This window comes from Anarrhichthys ocellatus, unplaced genomic scaffold (genome assembly GCF_004355925.1).
Source record: "Anarrhichthys ocellatus isolate YVR2014 unplaced genomic scaffold, GSC_Weel_1.0 scaffold40, whole genome shotgun sequence".
Classification (NCBI taxonomy): domain Eukaryota; kingdom Metazoa; phylum Chordata; class Actinopteri; order Perciformes; family Anarhichadidae; genus Anarrhichthys; species Anarrhichthys ocellatus.
In genome coordinates this window covers 2,821,833-2,846,323 of record NW_022280070.1, presented here as the reverse complement: position 1 = coordinate 2,846,323, position 24,491 = coordinate 2,821,833, and the positions used below count along the sequence as shown (strand labels likewise).

The window sequence follows — 24,491 nt, the reverse complement described above, 5'->3', positions numbered from 1 at the left end:
ATTTGTTTTTAAGGATAGCTTGTCTTGATGTTGACTAGTTGAAAGCGCGGATGAGTGTGAAACGCGTGGTGTTTGTGGTTAAGAGCTAGAGCAAAATCAACACTGTAAAATGTTCCTCTTAAGTACAGTGTATGTCCGTGTGGTAGATAAGAGAAAGGGGTGCTTTAAGCATGTGTGTATTTTAATGGACAGGGAGGTTTGTGTGCCTGTGTGAGTGGCTTCGTTTTTGATGATGCTGTACCTCTTTCTGGGTCAGTTCTCTAAATGTGGTCCGTTCATGACTCACACGGGCGATATTAGTGTGTGATGATGGTGGCAGAAAGCTTTTTTTTTGTGATGCGGCCCTGGGTGAAACTGGTGACTGATTTTACTACTGCAGTGCGTTGATGAGGCACGAAGGCAGGCAGCGGTGTGCGTGGTAATTGGCTAACAGATGGAAGGCCGGGTAAAGGAGCATGTGAGGTCAGTGGCCTGACTCTCAGAATAACACTGTCCCCATCGTGATCGGGCCCCTGTGGTAGAGAGGGTGTGTCAGCATGGCCCTATAGCTTTCCAGCTGGAATGTCCATTTCCTTATTTCATTTATTTTATTTGACCTTTATTTAGCCAGGGAAGACCGATTGAGACAGAAGTCTCGTTTTTGATGGTGCCCTGTTTACATATCATGTATAAAATAATTTCAGTAAATGGGCCAATTTAATCCCCCACCCCCCCCCCTCATTTGTTGTTGAAACCCTGAGAAGTACTTTGCAGATGTATCACGGGGCAGGGGAGATTAAACTGATATTGCCAAAGTCAGAGAGGAAAGTCTGGTAACCTTGATATTCAGTCCATGTTTTCAATGACCACTTACTCATTCAGAGCCACAGACTGACCATTACTTATGCTCCAGGGTTGTGTGGGCTCTAAATGACCTCTGTTGCTGTTTTCTGTCTTGTTGAAAACCCAGCGGCTTGCTGTACTAAAATGACCATTAACGATCCCATGGACTGAGCTGGCTGACTCCAGGGCAGCTCATAATCGTCATTAGAAGAGTCTCTAAGGTCTTTTGGGACTGAGTGCTGAATACAGTTGTTACAGCTCTCTCCTTTATACAGACATGGTTAACCTGGCAGCTAACCAGCAGCCAGCTGTACACTTAGGGACTGATTACTTTTTATTCATGCAGGAGGAAACAAAAGTAGATTTACATGTGTCCTCTGAGCCTGTATTGTCCCCTTTTGACTCCAATTCTCTCTTCCAGGCGATTTCACAATGCACAAATAATTTCTCAAACTATGTTGTGTGCTCATAAAACATATAGGATGTTTTTTTTAGTGTCAGTGGAAGGATCAGCTTGACTGGTGGGGTGAATATCATCCCTATATCACATTCTCGCCCCCACTTTCACTGTTTCTTGCTGTGTGTGTGTGTGTGTGCTGGAGGGTGCAGGACTCCCAGAGGTTTATGTCAGTGACTCTAAGCAAGAGTGACATTTCTCTGACAACACCCCAGAACAGGCGCACACATGCACGCGCACAAGCAGTCTCTCTTTCACACACACACACACATTGTCTCTGTCTCCGGTTCTCTCTCCCCTTTGCTCTCTAGTTCACAAACATGTCTGCGGTGGGATCCACAGCAGACAAAGAGACAAACAACGCATTGAATCGAAGCCAACAAAACAGGACTGAGGCTGCTAAGCCCGTCGTATAGGTTATGGTATGAGTGACGGATGCCAATTAGAGCACAGACATTGATCATCAGGCTTGATCATCTGGTCAGTGCTGGACACACTGCCACCAGCACTGTGTTACTAGGGCAGCAAGACACGTTACCTTAGTAACTGCCATCGTGGGACTCGCCCAATGATTTTTTTTTTTTGCGTCCATCTGCTCTTTTTTTGCATTGCAGTAGGCACCTCCTGACCAGTTTTTCTGTACGACCTTGCTTTCCCCTGCTCGATGAATCTTTTATGAGCCTGGCAATGTGGGTTTCTGTGGAGAAGATTGGAATATAAATATGGCTGTTGCGCCTAGAGCTCCTCTTCCCCGCTCTGATACAAAAGCTTTCATAAGACTGAGCAGATTGGGCAAGCTGCTACTTGAACGGTGCTCTTCACATCTCTTCGCTTTTATCAGAAGACACACACATCCTCTATCGGAAAGAGCGTTATGCATCCTCAAACACCAGACATAGATTCAGCCTCCACCTGCTCCATCACATGGGCTGGACAACATACTCCCGGGAAATCTCGCTTCCTTTTGAGTCAGCGTAGTTTTCTCCTCGAAAGCCCTCGTTAATTACAGATTGCTTGCATTCATGTTATGGAGGGCTGTAGCAGGAATTGGGATTGAATGAGAGGTGATAAAAAAAAAGCGAGAGTAAATACTGGTTGGACTCCTCAGACTGTACGCCTCTTTCTTCTCTTCTCTACTCCTATTTCCCATGATCCTTGCTACTTTTATTCCACAGAATTCTTTCCATGTTCGCCATGTGCGATTGTGACAGCATTGCCTCCCATGTTCAACGCTAACTCAATTGCAGGGCTTTCATTTTGGGGAATGAAGGATGAGAGCTATGCGCCGCAGCAGAATCAAAATCGGATGGCAAGAGGAACCATTTAATCGATGTGTTTTCCACGTGGCACTGTCACAGCCACTCAGTAGGACCATTGATGAGGGAGACTCTCTCTCACTGCGCCAAGGCTTAAAGGCTCCAGTCAGGGAGGCGTGGGAGCCCAGCAGCCACCAAACACTGCTGCATATCAAGCAGGCTGGCAGAGATGCTCTCTGCAGCCCCACGGTGAGCAAGGTAGAGGTCCTTTGATAGAGACACTACATGTAGGAGAGAGGAGATAACAAGTCGGAAGGAACACCAGCTTACATTACATTATCTAAACCCCTGGGATTTCTCCAAGTCTTCAAAACACACAGACACAGTAGTGTGTAATACAGGATGTGTACACCACATCTGGAAGTAGGTGTCACAATTAGAGAGCTCAGTGCACATCATATTTGAGAAAAAAGTGAAATGGAGCGATATATATGTGGCCCTGATGACATTTACCGAAAGAAATTTGATCTAGTTTTGATGGATTACACAAAATTGGAGGAAAATGATGTAACACGCTGACTTTTGCATTCATTTTTAATAGATCAGAAGGCTCGGATTTAGATAAGCATATCAGTGTAAAGGAAATTTTCTTGTGAATAAGCCCCCTGTATCCAGCAGTGCCATATATCCATTGCAAATTATGCCCTTTGATTTTGTTTGGCAGTATACAAACAAAACATGCTTTTGAAACAATGGCCTTGAACTCGCCTGCAACATTTTCACCTTCTTTTTTCAATAATCCACAGCAACAGACACACAAAGACAGCCTGTACAAAGAACAAAATGTATTTTGTCTGTACTCTAAAAAAAAGCTCTAGTCCCTTAGTAATACTTATACTTGGCAATGGGTTTGCATATGTGCATGTAAATGATGTTACTCTGGAGTAGAGCTAAGAAAAGCGTTCTGTATTAAAAAAAGCATTATCTGCATTTCAAATATACACCAGCATATTCTGCACTTGTATAACATGTTTTCAGTAACACACACACACACACTCATACACACACACGCACACACACTGCAGACAGACGCTGTGAACTGAAGATGCTGTGGTGATCAGGGTTGGGGGACAGTGTCAGAGTACAAAGTGAGAGGATGTGGATGGGGTTTGAATTAGTGCCCAGTGGAGAAGCTGAGCAGGGCAGCTTGGTTGTAAAGTGAGTGAGACAGAGAGAGGGAATGAGAGAGAAAGTGGAGTTGCTGGAAATGAAAATTGGACGAGCAGGGCAGGGATAGAGGGAGCAATAGACAGAGTGTGCCCTCCGACTGTGTCTGCCGAAGGGTTATTATCTCTCCAATCCTAACCAAAAGAAGAAGAAGACGAAGAATGAGAGGCCTATCGCTCCGTCACCATGATTTTATTCCCCTCACTGGCACTGACACTGCACATTGTCTTTAATTAGCTCCACATCACTTAATCAATATGGCCGTGACCGTGACAAAACAACGGCATGTGCATCCTGTCGCTCGGGCAAGAGAGACACAGGAAGCAGCAGGAAGAAAGGATGAATGTTGACAGACAAGATGAGACACGAAAATGATGTAGAGTGGCATTTCTGTGTGTGGGGGGGGGGTGGATGTCATGCTCTGATAAAAAAAGAAAAAAAACTGCTCTTATGAAGATTAGAGTCTGCTCTTGTTTGTCTACTATTGAGTTTGTGTGCATGCATCTGTGTACCAATATATATATGTCTGCATCTTGCTGCATCACAAGGTGAGAAATACAAGCCAGTTGAAGTCTTTGCTCAGGCAACAGTGATGGTCCTATCATGTCAGACTATGCTATGGAATCTAATGCAGCAGTCCTCGTTATGTTTCTGAGCAGCAGAGCCGAGTGCTTGAGCCACACTAATGGTGATGTGATGAATAGGTATTCAGGATATCTCTCTCTCTTTGAGCCTTAGTGCCTCAGGCTACTAGTCCTCTCAGGCCCAGCTCTCATCTCTCACTCCTCTCAGTTAACAGCATGCAGGGAGCTGGTGCTCGCATCTTCAGGAGTGCTTCTCATTTCTTTCTACTTGGCATGTTCTGTATTGATCTTATCCAAACAGCCCTGAACAACACTATTAATTATGAACAGTGGGATTTATCTACACTGTGACATAAGTGTGGGTATAACCTGTTGCTTCAGGGGAGTGCCACTAAATGGAGCAGAGCAACAAGGAAATAAAGAAATGTCAGATTATTATGTCCTGCAAGAGTGTAGAGTCCTCCTTATATATGAGCCTTTTCAAATGCACACCAACACACAGTGGTTGTGCAGAAGGGGCCATTGCTTAGGTGCCATTAAAATTTAAATTAGTGATTTAATCTGCGGGTGGCAGAAATGTGTTACCTTCTGAAGCTCATTATTAAAGGGTATTTCTGTCATTCTAATTTCCCGTGCTAACAGGTTGGATTTTATTTTAAATGAATAATCATGTGTGCCAGGAGGAATTAGCAGTGGAGTCGCAGACTGCCACGTTTTAAAGACACCAAATGAAAATATTTATGTTTAACGATTAGCAAAGGAATTGCCTCCTTAAGGGGAAAATCATCTCCCATTTCTTCCTTGTGCTGCTTGGAATATTAATGCGAGGGATGGCCTTTCTGATATTATATCTCCCAGGCTGCTGCACTCACAAAAACCATCATTAAGCACCATAGATGTGCATCGTGCTCAGAGTGAAGACATCCTGTATCAACTGGAATCCTGCAAACAAATGACACAGACATACTGCGTATAGACTGCAGGACGTGTCACTATGTTCGCCATTCAGTTTATTTCTCAGTACCTTCCAGAACGCTGCATCTGTTGCTGAGAGATCCAGCCTGATGATCCAATGCAACCCCCCCTGTGGTGAAGCCCCAGACTCTATGGCCACTCTTTACCATTAGGGCCTACCTCTCCTCGTTCCTCCCACCAACATCTCCCCACTCACAATACTTCTCATCTCACACTCGGCTAACTCCACAGAATATTACCCTTTAATAATATTCAAAGTGAGGCCCTCTCTTTCTGCTCCGTATACTCATTTTCTCAAGTTTGTTGACATTTGCCTGTCTGTCTGTTTGTTTGATCACTGAATGGATCGGCGGCTCCTCGTTCTAACAATGCAGCTGAGACTCCGTGGATTACATGGCTGGAATCGTCGTCGGGGTGTTGGGGGAAGGCACAAGGAACACAGGCCAACACAAGACTGTGTATTTATACTGATAATTATTTCTACTCCGTCCACCAGCAAGGCAAAAACTCCCAAAGAAAGCACACAAGCTAATTTGTTTATCTACAAATTTCTCCTAACCATTTTTGCCCATAACTCCATGTGGCTGAAAATGTAATATTCAGTTAGAGCAGTGGTTCTCAAACTGTGGGGCGCGCCCCTCTAGTGGGGCGCAGTGGAATTACATGTGGGGCGCAGGGGGAAATGCAGAATATATATATATTTTTTTTTTAAATTAATTAATAAATACATGGCGAAATGCCTGTACTTTCGTGTAAATGTTTACGTTACGCTGTTAACAGGTTACGCTTGCGCATGCGCGACAGCCATGATCCTTGGCGACTCTCATGTGTGGCTTAGTGTTCAAAATGAAGAGACATTTGGCAGGCAGGAACAGAAAAGCAACAGCAAGCAATGCATCCGAGACGAACAGCAAGCAGCCAAAATATGATGACGATAAAAAGAAAATATGATGACGCCTATCTTGCTCTGGGTTTCACAGTGAACGCGGTAGGAGATGAGGAGAGACCAGTCTGTGTTTTATTTCTGAAAACTCTAGCTGCGGATAGTATGAAACCCAACAAATTAAAAAGACACTTGGAGACATTACACCCCACTCACATCAATAAGCCACTGGAGTTCTTTCAGAGGAAACTTGATGAATACCGCAAGCAAAATGCAGTGTAAAACTCTTTATAGCCAAATATTTGAACTTGTTTTGTTTAGTTTTTCACAGGTTGCACTTTATTGTTATCTTGAAAAGATGTTTAGTGCAAAACAGGTTAATTGCAGCAAATTGCAATAAGCTATTTTTTGCCAAATTGTAGTTATTTTTTGCACAGATATAACTTTATTTGCATTGTTCTAACAAAGTGATTGCACATTTTATTAGTTTTTGTCTGATGGATCAATCTGGTTTACTTAAAAGTGATTGCAAGTTTCTTTATTCTATTATTTGAAAAAGCACAGACGGAGGAGTCACAAAATGTTATTTCAATAAAAATTCAACATAGACCATTTTGTTACAATTTTGTTGGGGCGGTGGGGCATGAACATTTTTCTTCCTCCAAAGTGGGGCATGACAGAAAAAGTTTGAGAACCACCGAGTTAGAGGCTGTTTTGGGATTTCTCTCCACTACACACTGTGCCTGTGTTGTACTAATAACGTGTCCCTAACTAAATGTTACAGCTTCTCTGAGCATTAATGACCTGAAGACAGAGGATACAAATGGAGGCTTCAGTGTGAGCTCCGACAAAGACGCTGGACACAAGACTGCAGGCTGGTTCCGTCCCTTCATTACTAACATACAGTTATAGCTGATGGGTTCTGGTCATTGTTTGCTCCCGACCATGTCGAGACCAGAGCATTAAGATTTTCCTTTCACAATCGGCTGCTGCAAACTCTCAGTCAACCGGACTGTAATTGGCAGGATATCACTACTCCTCTCTGGTCCTGTTAGTTTCGCTGTTGCAGACGTGGCAGAAAAACAGACAAGATGTAAATTCATCACCTCGGGGAGTTTCAAATGCATCCACCCATCCTTTTCTCTCTTTATCGGTTTCTCTCACTGCTGCTCTCCCTCTATCTCTCTGCCTCTCCTAAACATTGCGGTCTCTTTTATTACCCTCTTGTCTATCTCTTGCGTTGTTCTTTGGCTTATTTTCCTGTTGTGTAACCACCACCGTGGTTAGCTAATCATAGTGAAACCTTCACTGTGTAACTGGGTGACATTCGTAAACAATGACTCAGACAGAGACCAAATGAGAAATCGCAAACACGTCTTGTCCACTGGTTGTCTCTTTAGTCATCAAACGAGGCGCTGGGTGCATGGCATCTAAGATCAGATCTCAGCCCTTCTGCAGGTATACATCAATACATCACTAATGAAACAAAACACTTTGCCGGTACAGCGATAAGACAGTGGAATGGCACTCAACTCCAACAGTGCAGAAACAGAGTTAAAAATGCTCTCAGCAGCAACAGTAATATTCGATATAGAGGCCGCATACAGATTTGTAAATATTAGCATGGCAAAATAAAAGCGTTATAGCTGCTATTTGGAAGAAAAAATTAGGTTTCCAGCAGAAGTCACGTTACCATCTGGGTGAATCATTTTAACTATTCTGGCTGATGGCCGGCACCACAAGTTCAGTGAAGGGCATTTTGAAGAGGCAAATAGCCATGGGGGGGGGGGCATCCTCAATTAGCAGGCTTTCTTTGAGCCTCAGCTACCTTGACTCCCAATTTTCTGTCAGTAATTACTCCATTTACAGGAATATCATGTACGCAACAGAGAGAATGTTTGATTAACCGGGTGGGAGGAAAAAGCCAGGATGTGGAAGTGGCTATCTGCTGCTGGATCCGGAGAGGCTGGGTTTTTGTGGAACATTGGTACTCAGGTCGTGTAGCCAGGAAATGATCATAATAATTGTGTGTGTGAATGTGTGCTCATGCAGATCTGTATGCATGTGCGAGTGCCTGGCGTGTGTGTGGGCAATTCAACTGGGCACATTTTAACAGAGGAAGTGCTGCACTGAGTCTTTTTCAGCTGGTACTGTTGGCATGAGTAGGTGCAGAACAGTGGCTGGGGCCATGCTGTGCTGCAGAATGCATGGCAGATGATTGCCGCATGCAGTTCCTGTATATTGCTTTGATCAGGTCTTTTCTTTTGCCGAGATAAATGTGGCGCCCTGCTTGTCCCTGATTGAGCCCTCCGATATTCAACCATATATACTGTTCATTCATACCAAATACCCTACAAATAATAATGCAAAAGCCCCCGTGGACTATTAAGATTGTAATCAAGGGAGCAATCAGGAGCAATCAATCCCCCTATGAATAACATTTGAAAGCATGTTCGAGCAATACTGTATGTTCATGAAGCTCCTGAGAAGAATACTGAACGGAAGATTTCTCCTATGCTTCTCCTATGCTTGTTTTCTTCGCTTGGCTTGTGATAAATTATAAATGCGTCTCCATGTCTTCAGTGTGAGTTGATTAGATGGGCACTACGGTCTATACTGTAAAGACAATGGAGGGACTCACCACAGGGTATTGTAGGTGTGTTACAGTCAATACAGCCAGGCAGACACACTTAATATTGATTTTTTTTTTTCTCACGTGTTCCCACTGGAAGGACAGATTCTCACCCGTTAACAGACATTACTGTAGTTAAGCACTTTGGGCTGAGCCTCCGTTTTGTTTCACGCAGCAGTGACCGAGATTCTGTGTATTACGTGCATGTCACAGCTCAACCGGGCCTCTCACACAGCACTGTGGCAACCACCATTAGAGGGTATTGTAGACATTTCACAGCTCAGTGGAGAGAAAGCATGGCTCATGCAAGTGGACACAAATACGGAGAGGCATCGACACACACAAACAAATCTATGCACGCATATGTAAACACACACACACACACACACACACAATGAAATGGACACATTTATTGTCTTCCGGAGATTAAAGTGCCTCATCTTGTGAAACCGTGCTGATGCAAGATGATCATGCCAGGTTATCGACTCCCATGTAAGGCCACATTTATCAGTCATGAATCATATACTGTCAATCGCCTCTGTGGTCAGAGTGGGACAGAGGTGCTTCATTTGTGGTGAACGCGCTCTGCTTGAATTATTGAACGCAATAAACTCGATAGGATGTGTTCCCTGCACTATGCGTGCCGGGGTCGATGCATGCATGCTCTATAATCCTCCTGTGGTCTCAGTCGCTACTATAAAGATGTAAAAGCCCAGATGAGTTTCCTTAATCAAAGGCCCACAGGAGCCGTTAATAGATTAAACACTCCATGTTGAAAGCACACCACTGTGTCTTTCTGCCTAAACCCTGGGGTGCAGCCTATTTATGCCATTTAAATAGTTACCATGGTAATGAGGTCACGCTTTGTTTAAGCTGATTTTGATCTTGATGTATTGAGAAGGCAGTGGGCCTCCATGTCCATCATCTAATTAATGAATTATGACTCAGAAAAATAGCCAGTATTCTCAGAGCCAGATGACTCCGGCATCTTTCAGAGCTCAGGCGGGGGAGGGGGGGGGGGGGGGGGGGCTCTGCTTGTGTGTAGCCTCGCTGCCTCAGTCATTACAGCTCTGCATCATTATGAGGTCTGTGTAATTAGCTGAGGTGTAATTTGGTCCCTTATTTCAGCTGTGAATCTGTAGTTTTCTCCATGTTTGTGCTCAGTGAGAATGGCGCCAGTATTGTTATCTCGCCCAGAGCTCGTCCCCATGACCTCGGGGCTTTGTAGCGCTCTACTGCCATCCATGGGTGTGCCCAAATGCTGCCATTTCAGCAGTTGGTGGCCATTTTCACCGTTTGAACTGATTAAAAATGCCCTTTATAGAGCACGCACACTAGGAGCAGAGATTTTTTTTTTTATAGATGTTTATGATAAAGCACAAGGCCGTGTTGGCACATCTATGTGGAGGCACGAGAAAGCTGCTACACACTTTAGTGCATGCAGAAGATGATTGATGATTTTCACTACACAATTACCCTGGACAAAAGAATTCACGATAAATATACTATCACAATATGTATAGATCATTTAAAACAAATTATAATAATAATGCTATGAGTCAAATTCATCTTTAACTTTGTTTATTGTGCATCCTGTCTCATTTTTGGCAAATGAATTACAAAATACGGGTATAGGGAGGGACAACTATCACAGTTAGCTTGAATACCAATGCATCACAACACTCCAAATCTACAGTGTGCAGTGCAAATCTAATGTCAAGCATGCAACAAGACAGCTACGATCACCACACTGAGTGTATGAGCTCAGGACAGAAATAGTGGAAGCCAAGACGCGTGCAGGATAAAGGAGAAACACATGATATGATGCCACTTTTTCTCATTGCCAGAGGGGCCAAGAGAGACAACAGAGAGAGGGAGAGAGTGAGAGGAGATAAAGACTAAATAAAATTCACAGAGAAGGAGAACAAAAGAGAGCGACAGAGAATTGGAGATAATGACACAGCAGAGTAGCAGCGAAAATGAGGCTGGACAATTATTAGAGTGAAAATGATGAGGAATGTCTGTGAAAATTAATGAAAAGGGATTAAATTAATACAGGTTAAATGGTTGACTTCCTCTCTTGCTAATGTTTAATGAAAGCGTGTTCTGCCAACAGACTCTGTGATTAGACAGTTGATTGGCAGAGCCTGGAATTCTTTGAGGTCTGGCAGATTGTCTTCATGACACTCATTATTCCCATCCTTTACTGGGTCCATCCCTTTACAAAAGATGGCATCTGAACTGCACTTTATGAGAGGAATTTTACGTTTGAAAGAGTTCAGGTGCACTCCGCTCTACACAAGTAAAGCAAATACATAAGTTATTAACAATGCTCCCGGATGAAAAGACGCCTTGAAATAGAAGAAAAGAGCTCCACGGTGACAACCTCAGAGAGAAGATATGATGTGGGGGTGTCTGACGGCAGCCTCTATGGCTTCAGTTATTATACACTCAGCAGGTGCCGCATGCACATTTTTCTTATTGTCACCGATGAATAAAGACGTGTCAGTTCTCTATATGCAATGAAAAGCATTGCCATCAAACTAGAAAGAGAACAGAGTTGTCCACATCGATGTTACCAAGTCACAATGAAAGCTAAAGAAAAGAGAAAAAAAGAAGACTTGGGAAAATTCATTTTGTACCCATTTATTAAGTGATCACAAGACAGTTTGGGTCATTTTGAGACCAGAAAATAGTTATTGTGTGATCATGAAAGCTTGTTTTATCATTTTAAGATCACGAGAAAGCCTTAAACATAAAACGAGTTACACACATGGCCTTTTCCATCGGCAATAATAACTGCTGCCAACTCTGTGAGGAGGACCAATTCAAGTTTTAAGTGATGACATTTTTTTTTAAAATTAGGACATTCTGGCTTGTCCTGTGTTATCAAATAGTCCTTAATAAGGGTTGGGGTAAGGGATGTAGTTGTCGGTTAGGGGCTATAGGGAAAGCATTGTGTCAAATATGATCCTCACTAGTTTGGAGTAATTTGTGTGTTTAGTGTCTATTGCACACGGAATCATTAAGAACATATTCAACAGTCAAACTGTACAAATTGGGACCACTGGAAGACAAATTAAGATATCAATGTGCTGTAGCCATGGATTTCTACTGGCAGTGAATTATCGAGCTTACACCTTGCACAGTGACCACACAGCAGTACATGGGGTAAGTGATCTCTCGGAGTGATTTTTCATTTTCAGTCAGCCCTCTCACTTGAGTACCTGGTTTTCTTTGAGGAGGCCAAGAAATGGAGCTTAGTTAACTGAAGATAGAAGGGTAAAGGACGTCCATATTTATGTTTGAACCTTTGCTGCCACCCTGTGAATGTGACGATTACTGCATTCTCTTTACATGGTGGTGCAGCAAAGCAAATGTACATTGGTACATGACAAAACAAAGGTTTCCTCAGCTACATGAAACTTGCAAGGGAAAAAATCTTGAATATAAAATGAATACTTAATACAATTTCAGTTAAAAGCTGAAGATACTTTATTATGTATGATCATTATAATGATCGATTACATACTACTTCGATCGATAATGAATCCCCTGTGAAATGTAATCAGATGATATATTTGACATATTCACTTGGCTCCAGGCTATTTCCAACATACCCCTGGACCGTGGCATTACCCTTCTAAGAAGCAGCAGTGTGTGCGTGTGTGTGTGTGTGTGTGTGTGTTTATATACTACTTTAACCTTTTTCTCTCTGTTAGACATGGAACAGTGCGATTCGAAACAGCGCTGCCACATGCCCCCTCACATCACCATGACACATTCCCATAAAATGACAACTACCTGTCACCAGTTATTTATATGGCACAACAATGACTGTCACTGGCTCGCTCTCTGGCTGTGTGTAAGGCAGCATATTGGGTGTGATTCCACCGGTAACCACAAGGGGTCAGTCTTGCTGCAGAAATAGAGGAGCAGACACAGGCGAGACTGACGAGGGAGCAGCAGGTGAGCCGAGGAGGACTGACATTTTTTTGGATGGGGCTCAGAAAGCTGTCTCTTCTCATATCACTTCACAGTGCACCCCGCACAGAGCAGCCCGTATCACTCACCCAACGTGACTGTGTGGGGAAAGGAGCCCATCCGTGGCTGACAAACTGAATAAGTCAGCAGACCAGGGCAGCAGGCAAGGAAAGGAAAGGAGATGACCTGGCCGTTTTGTCTGAGCAGGACATTCTGTCATCATTATTCACGGTTGTTTAGGGCGTAAAATGACACTGCCAGCTGTCCAGTATGCTGCTGGAAATTGTTGCGAGGAGACGCTTCAAGTTTTAAAGAGAAATTCGAGACCCCGTCTAGTTCCCGTTCCCCTCATTTCATCTGGGCCATTGCGGTAGAGGCGAGTGGCCAAATATGACTTTAAAACTCTAATCTAAACTTCAGAACACTTCTTAAATCCATCCTGAAATAAGCTCAAAGCACGGCTGAGGCATAGCCCCTGAGGTGAAATGACACCAAAATAGGCAGCAAAGCGATTGGTATGATATCTGACACTGGCTTACCTGCTGTGATTGTGCTGAAAGCTAAAGCCATTGGGATTATAGCAACATGACAATGGTAAAAAATGTACCACTTTAAAAACAACAACATAGTAATAGCTTTTAATAGCTTCAATATGTTTTGTCATATACGTCAATTCAATCATCCGTCTCAGAGCGTAAGCAGCAGTAAGTGTCAAGAAGACGTTTAAGTGAAGATGGTGATATGGTTACGCCTCGGACATAGTGGAGTTGGTAAGATATTGTAAAAGTGCAAGCTACAGTCGGATTTAGGATATGCCATGAAGCAGAATGACGGATGAGCTGTCAGAAGCAGCCGTGGGCAGCAGCACCTGGATCTCTCCCACATTAATACCTTGACGGCCATGTCTCCCCTCACGAATCCCTGGCTTTAAATCCATCCATCCATCCATCATCCTCCATCCAGTACAGACAATGTGATGAGGACAGCCTACTTTGCCTGGAATGCCTTCTGAGCACACATGCCACATAACATAGAGCAGCAGATCAGCTCTCTGAAATCAGCCTCAGAAATAAGTACACACACACACACACACACACACACACACACACACACGTCATAAAAGAATAGCCAAACGTCAGAGAAAGAGAAAAGAATGGATACATGCATGCAAAACAGGTCTGGCAAGAACAGAGCCGAGGCTGATTGGGAGGGGTTGAGACAGAGAGGCAGCCAATGCGCAGCTCTGCATCTTGAGGAAGAGAGGGGAAGAGAGCGAGAGAGAGATAAGGGTAGAGTGAGGAAGTGAGGGTGAGGGAGGGGGTGAGGCTGAGGCTGAGGCAGTCACTCTGAGAGGGAAGATTCCAGCGTGATGCTGCTGGATGTGAGCTGCTCTCCTCTAACCGGTCTCTGGCTGTCCCTTTGACCGAGCCAGCGGTGTGCGAGTGTGGTAACTGTATATTTACCAGCTCTGGGGCGCTCTGCAGCTGCTCGTGCTGAGGCTGAAGCTGACTGGCCGGATCCCTGCCTGGGCTGCCTGGAGCAGAGAGGGGTTTGACTGGAGCTGAGGTCCAGGGCAGGGCAGGGACGGCACGGCTGTAGGGCCGTTTGCACCGGCGGCCCCACAGGGGAGCAAACATGAGCGTTCCCATGCTAAAGATCGGGGCGGTGCTCAGCACCATGGCCATGGTGACCAACTGGATGTCTCAGACTCTGCCCTCACTGGTGGGACTCAACGGGACAACAATCTCCAGAGAGGGCACCTCGGAGAGGATTGTCAGCGTGCGTATGACTTCCTTCGCTTTTTTTGTGTGTGCACTGTATCTGTCCCGCTGTGAATGTTCGAAAGAAAGAGATGAAAGAGTGTGACACAGCAGATGACGGAGGGAGATAGTTAAGAATCGGAAAGATACTAGCATGCAAGTTGATATGTTTAACTAACAGCTGAGTTGTTTCAGACAGGGGTGTGCAGATGGGAGAGGGAGCGTAAGAATCTGTCTCAAGGGCTGTGATGTATCAATAAGAGAAAGATGAAGGAGGTAGACGTGCATGCGTTTCAAGCAAACGTGAATGATGAACATGTTGGTGTGTGAGTCACATTAAGAATAATGCTGCTGAATTGTGCGATTGTGAGAGGCGGAGGACGCAGCGTGAAGGGCCGTGGTAAATCATATGTTTTTGCCAGGGTGACGGGAGGTAGAGAGCGGTTCTGAGTGATGTTCAGGCTGATCCCATCTGTCATTCACCTCCAGGGTGAGAAGGATGGTGCTCAGATCCAGAGGTGACGGGGAAGACGGGGAGGTTGAGACAACGTTACAGTTTCGAGTACGTCTTATTTCGCTCCGTTCGTCTCAAAATCCTCTCAATCTCAAATAATACTCTGGCATGAAGGGAGATCATAAAGGTTTGGAGAAGACAATGTTTTGTAACTTTAAAAAAACAAAACAGTTTTGGTTGAGTTTTTTGCTAAGGTTCTATATTTAAATTTTGTTTACACAGTAGTTTGTCTTCCGTTTAATGCGGACAGGCACACACCAGCGTTGTGTGTCTGTCTAACTCAGTGTGCTAATGGGAGGTAAGGTAGAGGATGAGAAGTATCAAGCAGCCAAATAAATGAGATATTTTCTGGTTCATCAGCGGTTAATGATTGCCTTTGACTCTATCCTGAGTGTGTTTTTATGGCACCTTACCCATTAAGCAAATGCCTTGGTCTGTTGAAATGATTGGATGAAATTGAACGTCCCAAGAGATCTACGACCATCTGGATGTGTGTGCGCGTGCGTGTGTGTGTGTGTGCGTGCATGCGTTAATGCGTGCGTTCTGGCCTGTATATGCGTTTGTGTGTTTTGATATATGCCCTGACTATGTTTAGGCATTCTTGTCTCAGGGGTGAAGGTCCATCTGTTTGAAGAAGAGTTTTTTTATTGGTTCGTTGAAGCATCAATCCCTCGCTTTATGTCTCCTTTGTGTTGCAGTGAGGTTTTGGGTTTGAATGTCTTCTTTTGAGAAAAAGGCATCTTAGCAGAGATGTAAAAAATGTCAAGCACCCAGCTAAAAGCTTTTTCATTCATTTCTTTTAATCTTTCCTACAACATGTACATATTGCAGCAGGTCATTTTTTTGAACACAACATCAAAGTAAAATCATAATCTAACCTCTGCAACAATGTCAGAGTGCAAGGCTTTGTTTGAGTCATTCACAGCACTAAACATGATAATCCTATTGAACACCCACCTTTCCCCCGGGACGTATGGCCGGGATAAGCCAGCCATTTATTTTCTATAGCTGCTTATCCTGCTCAGGGTCAAGGGGAATAAAAACCGTTTCTTTTCAGTAAACCCATTCTAATCAAGACTCATGACTGGAAGCCTCATCATTTGCATTTCAAAAGACTGGCTACAATAAAATGTTATACATAGTTATGAGTGGATATATTTCTTTCAGGCAACTTTCATTCGCAACCTATCGAGGAAAAAGGGCTACCATTGAAGTTCATTTCATCAAAACTGATGAGCCAGTGTGATTGCGCCAGGGGTTATTACAGTATAACAGCCTGTTGTGATGGGAAATGTCTCCGCTCTGAGACAGGAATAATCTCCTCTCATAAACAATGGCAGCCAATAAAACTTTAATGTAAAACCCAGCCTCAACATCCCATCACTATTAATGAGACGTTTGCCTGTGATGATCTAAGAAGCAGTCATGACTCACACAATGTTTAGAGCTCTAATCAAAGATAATCACAGTGACAATGTGGTGCTAGCATGCCAGCGGCCATTGCATTGTGTGGCTGCTCCCCCCCCCCACATGGCATCCATGCATGCTGTGTCCCATATTCTCCCAGCTCAGAGCTATTTGCAATGTCTGCTTCACTTGCTTGCTGCGCCCGTCTTTTAACCAGCTGACCCATGAACACAGCTGCCTGAGTTTGTATGTGCCCGTCTGCGATGGCACCGAGCACAACACTGCCTGGATGCTTGCGCACATCTGGATAGTAGAAAACCATGTTCCTTAATGAGCGGGAGAGACCACTCTAACACTTGTATGCACTTGAACTAGTGGGGCTGCACTGGATGATCATGTGAAGAAAAGCTGTCGACCTGCCAGGCTGTACGCACATATTATAATAACAACAACACATTATTCATCCATTCATAAAATTGGCATTTATTCTGCAGTTAGCTATATTTGATATTCCTTAAGTGCAAGAAGAAATCTGGAATGGTATTTTAACATTAATTTTAAAGCTGAAATCAAATCAAAGGTAACACTGCAAATCTTGGACACAGTCACCATGGCACTGCCAAATTTGTTTTGCAACATGTTAAAGCTTGGGATACATTGGTAAAACTAAGAGTACGCTAGATTTGAAACGTTAACCAACTGAAAAACACGTTACCAATGGTTTTCCAATGAGAGTAGCAGCGCTCCAAAAGTTGCCAAATGTAGCAGGAAAGTCCCCAAGTCAGCAACACTGACAGCCCCGTCCCTCCAGGCCTCCCTCCAACGCCACAACCACACCATTATCATAATGATCGTAAACAATGTAAACAAAATGTAATGTAAACTATTGCAATTACTCAAAGCTGTCGAGCTATAGGCTTGTGGAAGACTCCGGTAACGGGCAGAGTGTGTGCAGGTAGGTAGGCAGTTGATTTCTGTCTGGATGTAAAGAGAATTTCAACAAAAGGTTTCTAAAATACACTGCCCACCCATAGCTTCAATCACTAAACATAATGACTTTGTTTTATCTGCATTTTAGCTGGAGTGAATTCTGAGCCACCCACCTGAAATGCAAAGCATCATTTAGTGCAGTATGGTCATAATACTTGCAAACAAGTTTCCCAGCGGTAAGTTGTATAATAAAAACAAGATTAGTCCAAGAATTGAACCATGGTGTGCTCTACAAGATACAGCCAAAATAAAGAGTCTATATTAACATAATGTCTGCTTTATATCAATAATGTGATGGACACAGTGCGTAAAATAAAGGATTACTCGCACATTATAGTTTATTGTTAAATAAAACACATTTTGTTTGTACGTGTTCACATGTGTGCGTGCGAGATATGCATACATAAATCATTACAACTTTACATACTGTGGTAGTATACCCATAATACTGCACTGAAAGACAGCACAGTATTTGTGTGGTGCCTCTCCCTCTGATATCTAAAATAAGAAAGCTGGGAGGCAGAAGAGTGAAGAGAATATTCTCACCATCAAAGGAGAGCGTAGAACAACAAATGGCAGAGCACAAAGAGCCCGGGCTCAGAATCTGATTGGGGTCACGCAGCCTCTGTCTGTCAGCTATGTGGGACCGTAAACTTTATCACAGCCACTGTGCAATCCAATAAAGCAGATTGTAAAGATTGATTCTTGGCTACGGATTGAAGATTAAACACTGATGCAGAATTTTATTTGAGCACTTTGCTTTTATGCTTATATCAGCCAACCAAACTTGATTTTGCGTTCAGAACCCGACAGGTGTCCTCTTCTACCTGTAAGTCTGCGTGAAACCTCATTGAAAGGCAATCTTGTAATATCATTCAAATTGTTTTGATACATGAGCTAATTGTGTGGCAGCCTGTGTACAAAACAGCAGTATTGATCCCAGACTCTATAATTGGTCTTATAATCAGGCTTTAGAAACGCTTCATTTGTCGTTACGAGTGTAATTCCAATCCAGCTGAACTTGAATCATTGCTATTTGATGCAATTTGACGATTTCACAATACACATAATTCCATATTTTCCTCCATTGAACCACTGACTGTATTCTAACAGTTTATGCAATGTTTTCTCACACCAGCTACCCTGCCACTCTCTCGACTCCCTCCTCTATTTAACACCAGCTATAGTGATAGAGCTATCCTTTAACCGTCTAACAGAGGGGGATGCCAAATGCTTTACACCAGGGCACCTGGCACGGCACTAGCAGCCTGCTCCAAAGAGTATAAACGTTGTAGCTTGTTAAGTGCTGAGCATTGGCGAGTGTAGTTTTCTCTCACTTCTCCAAGAGTTCTCCAACTGAGCCCCCCTCCCCCCCACTACAAAAAAAAAAAACACTTCACGCACCTGCCCACCCCCACTGTCAATTCAAGTGTTATCCGGATTGGAACGAGTGAGATGCAGATGGGAAGCGAGCAGGACACCATGCGGGAGGGATGGCATGTCACGTGAGTGATAGAGTGGGAGAAAGTGTGAGGCAGCACGGAGGGAAAGGGAGGCAGCAGGGAGAGAGGCACGATGACTTTATGAGTCATATTATTGACTGGCAAGCATGCTGCGCTGATTGTGGTAATCGGTTTTCCTTGGGCGCAGGAGAGACCAGAGACTTCACTGGGAGTGTTCATTGAGTTTTATTGTAAAGGCCACAGCAGCTGGCCTGTGCATTGGGGATTGACTGGTTGTTAATTTGAAGAACTGTGGGGGGGGGGGGGGGGGGGGGGGTATTTGCATGTTTATTTGTGTGCGGTGAATTACGGGAATACCCCAGCAAATTTGAAAAATTGGATCTGATTGTGTGGCCATAGTATAGATAGAACAGGCATGAGCTGAGCTCTGTATAGCAGGGACAGATGTTTGCTGGGGACAAAGTTATTGTCTGGCATGAAACACAATTCTGCTGAGGGACAGAGTGGAAAAGAAAGTGAAGCTGTAAAACTTGGATAAACCAAGTTGTGTGATGGAAACAGAATTAAGAGATGGATTACATCAGTGGCACATCTGTTCATTTTGTATCCTTACTATCTCTTAGACTATCTCTCTTCGACGCCTCTTACATTTTCTAAATGCTTCTTTCTTCCTCTCTGTACAACTTTTTCTCTGTCCTTCTGTTCTTACACTGTCCATCTCTCAGATGTGATGGCACACTCAGGACCTGCGCCTGCTTCTGCCCGTTTGCCCCTGCTGCCTGCTGCTTATGAAAGTTATAATAGACTTCCCGTCATGCTCATAAAGTAAGGGAGCTGTAGATTTATGATCTCATTTAGCTCCGGCTTTACAGCAGCCAGCTACAGAGTCGGTCTAATGAAACGCCAGAGGAAGTCCATACCACAAGTTCGATTATCTAATTGGATAATCCCTCTGAAATATTTTTCATGAATTACAACACAGGGGTTCTGACTTTGCACTGTGAGGAAGCACTCAGGTAACAACACAAGATGGTTAGTTAGTTAGTTTCATAATAGTTGCACCTAAACTACACTAGCCTGGTCTCTTCTGTCGTCAGCGTACAGGAAGCAGAGGAGTGTTGGAGTCGCATTTGGTTACCACTTTTAGCTTAGTAATGGCCACACCCTCTCGTCTCATCTCCTCTTCCCCGCTCTCAGCAGGGATTTCACTGAAGTTGTCATTCAGCACTGTAACTGGCCGGTGTTTGAACTAAGCTAGAGGAAATTAGAGCCATCTCTCTCTCCTCCCAGTCAGCCTTTTTACAAACCACAACTCTTTCTATCATCGTCTCAGTGACTCCCACTTTTATTGGTTTCTTTCTATTGAGAGGATGGGCGGTTGGGCTTGGAGGACACGCCAGCTGTGGATGGTGGGACTTCACAAACACAGGCTGTAAGTCGGGACGTCATGGGAACAGAGGAAACCCTGGGGTGGCACAAAAGAGGCAGGCCAGAAATCTAAAAGAGCAATTTTCACTTTAGTGAGCGGCAAGCCCAATTGATTTGTCATCTCTCTTGCCCTCTGCGGTCTCCTATTGTTTTCACTTTAATTGGCTTTTGCACGGCAGCCATGACTGTGACAGCTTCAAAATCGGGCGCTTACATATTCCATTTCATCCCTCACATCTAATGGGTGAATTTCTGGGAGAGTGAAGAGAACACCTCCTCTCTCCTGAAACCACCGTCTGTGTCTGGGAGGAGAGGATTATCCCCCAGACCTGGAGTGCCCCCAGCTAGCCACAACTGATAGCACAGGTTATGTTATCACCACTACTCAAACATGAATAACTCTGAGGCCCGACCTGCCTGCAGTATGCAAACAATATTCACTCATTTCACTCCGCATACCCTGAATATTATTCTGTATATTCCACTGTGCACACCCTAAATATTGTTCTGTAAAACATTAGATATTTAGGAAGTTGTTTTTCCAACACTAATAAGATATCTGATAGGCAGCATGGCGTGAGCACTATGTCAAACGAACCAATTTCAATAAGCCGCTTTTCGCTGGAGAGAGGAGACTTAATCATATTTATATAAATAAACAGTGTTCCAAAACATATTCAAATTTACTACTTGCACCCCGGGATATCACTTGCATACGAGTGCTGGTATATAGATGTCACTGAAATGACTGATGCACAAAGCATATAGGGACAGAGCACATTTGCATTTCAGAATTATCTTTGCCCTCCTGCTCTCAAAACTGCTACTGTGTTGAGAACAGGGAGGTTAGTGCAGAATGGATAGGTGGGTGGTAATGAAATTGAAACTGCTTCAAATAAACTCTTAATTTCAGCCCAGAATTTATGAAACATTAATGAAGAGAGGAAGAAGATGTGATGCTGTGAAAACTCCCTGACATGGGCAAAAAGCACACGAGGAGCACAGCGTGAGTTTAAACATGTTGGAAAATGAAGAACGTATTATGATAATGCAGCCGACATGCCTCAAATATTACTTTGATGAATTTTGAACGTCTTTCTTATTACTGCCCACTATGTCACATATCATACAAAATTGGTGTGACACCAACTGTGGCTCCCTTTCAGGCTGATAGCTATATGAAATATTGATGCATCCACTTCTGCATCCATTCGCAAGAATCCTTCTTAACCTAAAGTGAATATCTGGTGTGTAGGCAGACAGCCCCCCCCCCCCTTGTATGAATATGAGGTAATTTTATCAAATGCAGGAGGATGCACACACCCTCAGAGTAACGTAAGTGGATTCTGCAGTTTCAGGCAATCGAGCCTCCGCCTGCTTACACCGCAGGATATGAACTGCAATGAGAAGTCGGTGAGAAGATCCAACGCACAGGTCCACAGCAGCCATTGCATACAGTATGCTCTCCTAACGTCCAGCAGTAATCATGCGTACAGCCCAACAATCCCTCTCGGGGGTAGAGCAGCAGTGTAGCTGCAGTTTTAAATGCATGTCCAAACGCATGCATAATAATAATCTGTACGATTTCAATCATGTAAATGCGGCATGAACAAAAAATGCACATATGGGCCGTTCTTGCTTGCATGTGCGTCAGCAAATAAATACTTAAACGTACACATTTATACACTCGTACACACATGTGCTGCAATAAATCACAAGTCCTGACAGTGAGTGAGATGTGGGCAGAGAAGCAGACAGAGGAGGCAAATCTCTCCCTCCGGCAATGGCAGAATGAAATAGACAGTCAGATGCGGTTGAAAGAAATTGGAGAAGGCCTCTGCTGTGGAGACTGCTTCTTTTGTCTTGTTTTAACTCCAACTCTGGCCTCTGTAGACCTCCGTCATCTCCCCACCTTAACAGCCTTATGAAGCTGGATTGCCCCGAAGAAGGAAGACTAATGATAAAGAAAGGTGCTGAATAACAGAAACAAAAAATTGAGCAAGTCACTGCAGGAACTGTCTGCACGCTGACTCGCATATGCATTAATATTAAGAATAATAGAATAATAATTTAGAGAGTGTGCTAAAAAGTTCCACCATAAGTCAGTCTGTCACACTGAAATATCAATAATGCATTTAAGAGAAAATATGAATGGTATATTACTCCTTTCTTAGTTTAATGAAATGTAGATGTATCCATTTTTTTTAAATGTATGAGTCAACTTAATATACCTAGAAAATAATGAAACAGATCAAATATGAAACGAATGTATATTATCATTGTCAAGGTTGACATTACGGCTTATTTAAGTCACTCACGTGGCTGTGGTCTGCTGGCCACTATTCATTTGGAGTAAGTCCGATTTAAGATTCACTGTGTGAGGAGGAAGAGGGAAAAGCAGTGAGAAGAGGAGAGGGAAGGGAGAGGAGGGGGTTGGGGTGCCAAGGGATTGGCAGGAGTGACAAGATGTGACAGCAAGCACATTGGCTTGCAGGGTGGTTGCTACTTTACACTCCAATCACACAGTCCCTCTGTCCCCCAAGACATTTTAATCTGATCCCCCCCCGACCCAAGGAGACGAGAGCACAGCACAGCACTGCTCAGAGGAAAGCAGGAGAGCGGCGCTCGAGCCACAAGATTTTATATCCAGCCTTTTTCCTTCCACTTATGCGGATGGGTCCTTAATTGTATCACTAAGATGGCTGCTCCTTCTCTCATTACATTTTGCTTCGTATGCTGAGTGTGTGTAGATGCGGCGTGAATGAACGGGTCGCCCTGGCCAGGCCTTCGCGTAAACTACGTGCAAGTGCACAGCACTACTTTTGATTGGATTAGCCAGAGAAAGACATCCATCCTCTCAGCCTCGCCCCGTCCTGCACTGGGTACGGGCTGCATTATCGATCCCGAATAGCTCCATTTCCTCTCTGTGTCCAAACTTATTAGACGCTCTGCTTTCACACAGCCTGGCCTGATCCCTGCCTCTTCCTCGTTTCTTTGAAACCTTCATTTTCCTCCCATTTGTCTTTCTTCATCCTCTATCGAGCTCATATCTCTGTCATGACGTTTGTGTTTTTCATCCCTTTGTGTATTTTCCCCCAATGTTCTTATCTTAATCTGCCACCGTTTCTGCTTATTGTCTCCCTCTGACTCTTCTATCCTCCATCTCTCTCGTCTCTATGCTGTGAGCGCCACCTCTGTTGATCTCCGGCTTCACTTTTTCTCTCTCCCTCTCTCACTGTTGCTCTCCAGTTCATACTAAAATTAGACTGCAAGCGATTTTGAGTAGTTGGAGGGATCAATTGCCATTAATTGCCTTTGGGGAAGAGTAACTTTTGACAGGGTTGCAAGAGAGGGAAAAAATGCCGTGGAGAAATTATGACTTTGCCTCTAACGTATGGTGACAGAATGGGCACAACTAATCACGATATGGGATGTATTAGTCTTTTTTTTTTTCTCTAAACACTTTCTACAACCTTTTTAAGGATTTGATACATTAATTAATTTAGAAATGTTGTATAAGGGTGCAACACTTTTCAGATTGCTGTTGATACATGCTGGCAGAATGAAATATCTTGTCTGCCATTATGCATTTTGAAAAGCCTACTTGGTAGCAATGTAGAGAAACAACAGCAGACAGAAGCAACATTTTTTTTTTTCCTCCTCTTTGTCTAAAATATATACGTCTCTCTATGTTTCTGCAGACTCTGTACCCGAGCCCAGAGGAGGGCTGGCAGATCTACAGCTCGGCACAGGACGCAGATGGGAAGTGTATCTGTACCGTGGTCGCACCGGCCCAGAACATGTGTAACCGCGACCCACGCAGCAGGCAACTTCGCCAGCTCATGGAGAAGGTGACAGCTGTCAATAACACACTCACTTTGAGACACGACTCTTCCCCACGCAGACGCACAAACTGCCACACTGCGCTGCGCTCGTGTCTGCTGGCGCCGTCTGTCACATGCAAGCAGCTGAAGTGAATAGCCTCACTTCCTTTACCCCGCAGTTAATGTAAAGGAATATGACGCCAATCAGAAGACATTGTTGTTTGAACTATTCTTTTTTTGCTTAGAGAAAGAGAAATGTCCTACACTCGCCCATGGAATTGAGCC

General features: G+C 43.9%; 1 protein-coding gene across 2 annotated transcripts in view; it reads left to right on the top strand.

Annotated features, from left to right (window-relative positions):
* olfm2a (olfactomedin 2a) overlaps positions 1-24,491 on the top strand; it is a 41,548-nt gene that overhangs the window by 5,930 nt on the left and 11,127 nt on the right. The window contains exons 1-2 of one of the 2 annotated variants that reach the window (XM_031867717.1): positions 9,896-14,599; positions 24,084-24,233. In XM_031867717.1, the coding sequence (XP_031723577.1) occupies positions 14,456-14,599; positions 24,084-24,233 (294 nt within the window). In that variant the 5' untranslated portion in view covers positions 9,896-14,455. Of the gene's footprint in view, positions 1-9,895; positions 14,600-24,083; positions 24,234-24,491 lie in introns of those variants that run through there. The other variant, XM_031867718.1, reaches the window with a different exon arrangement.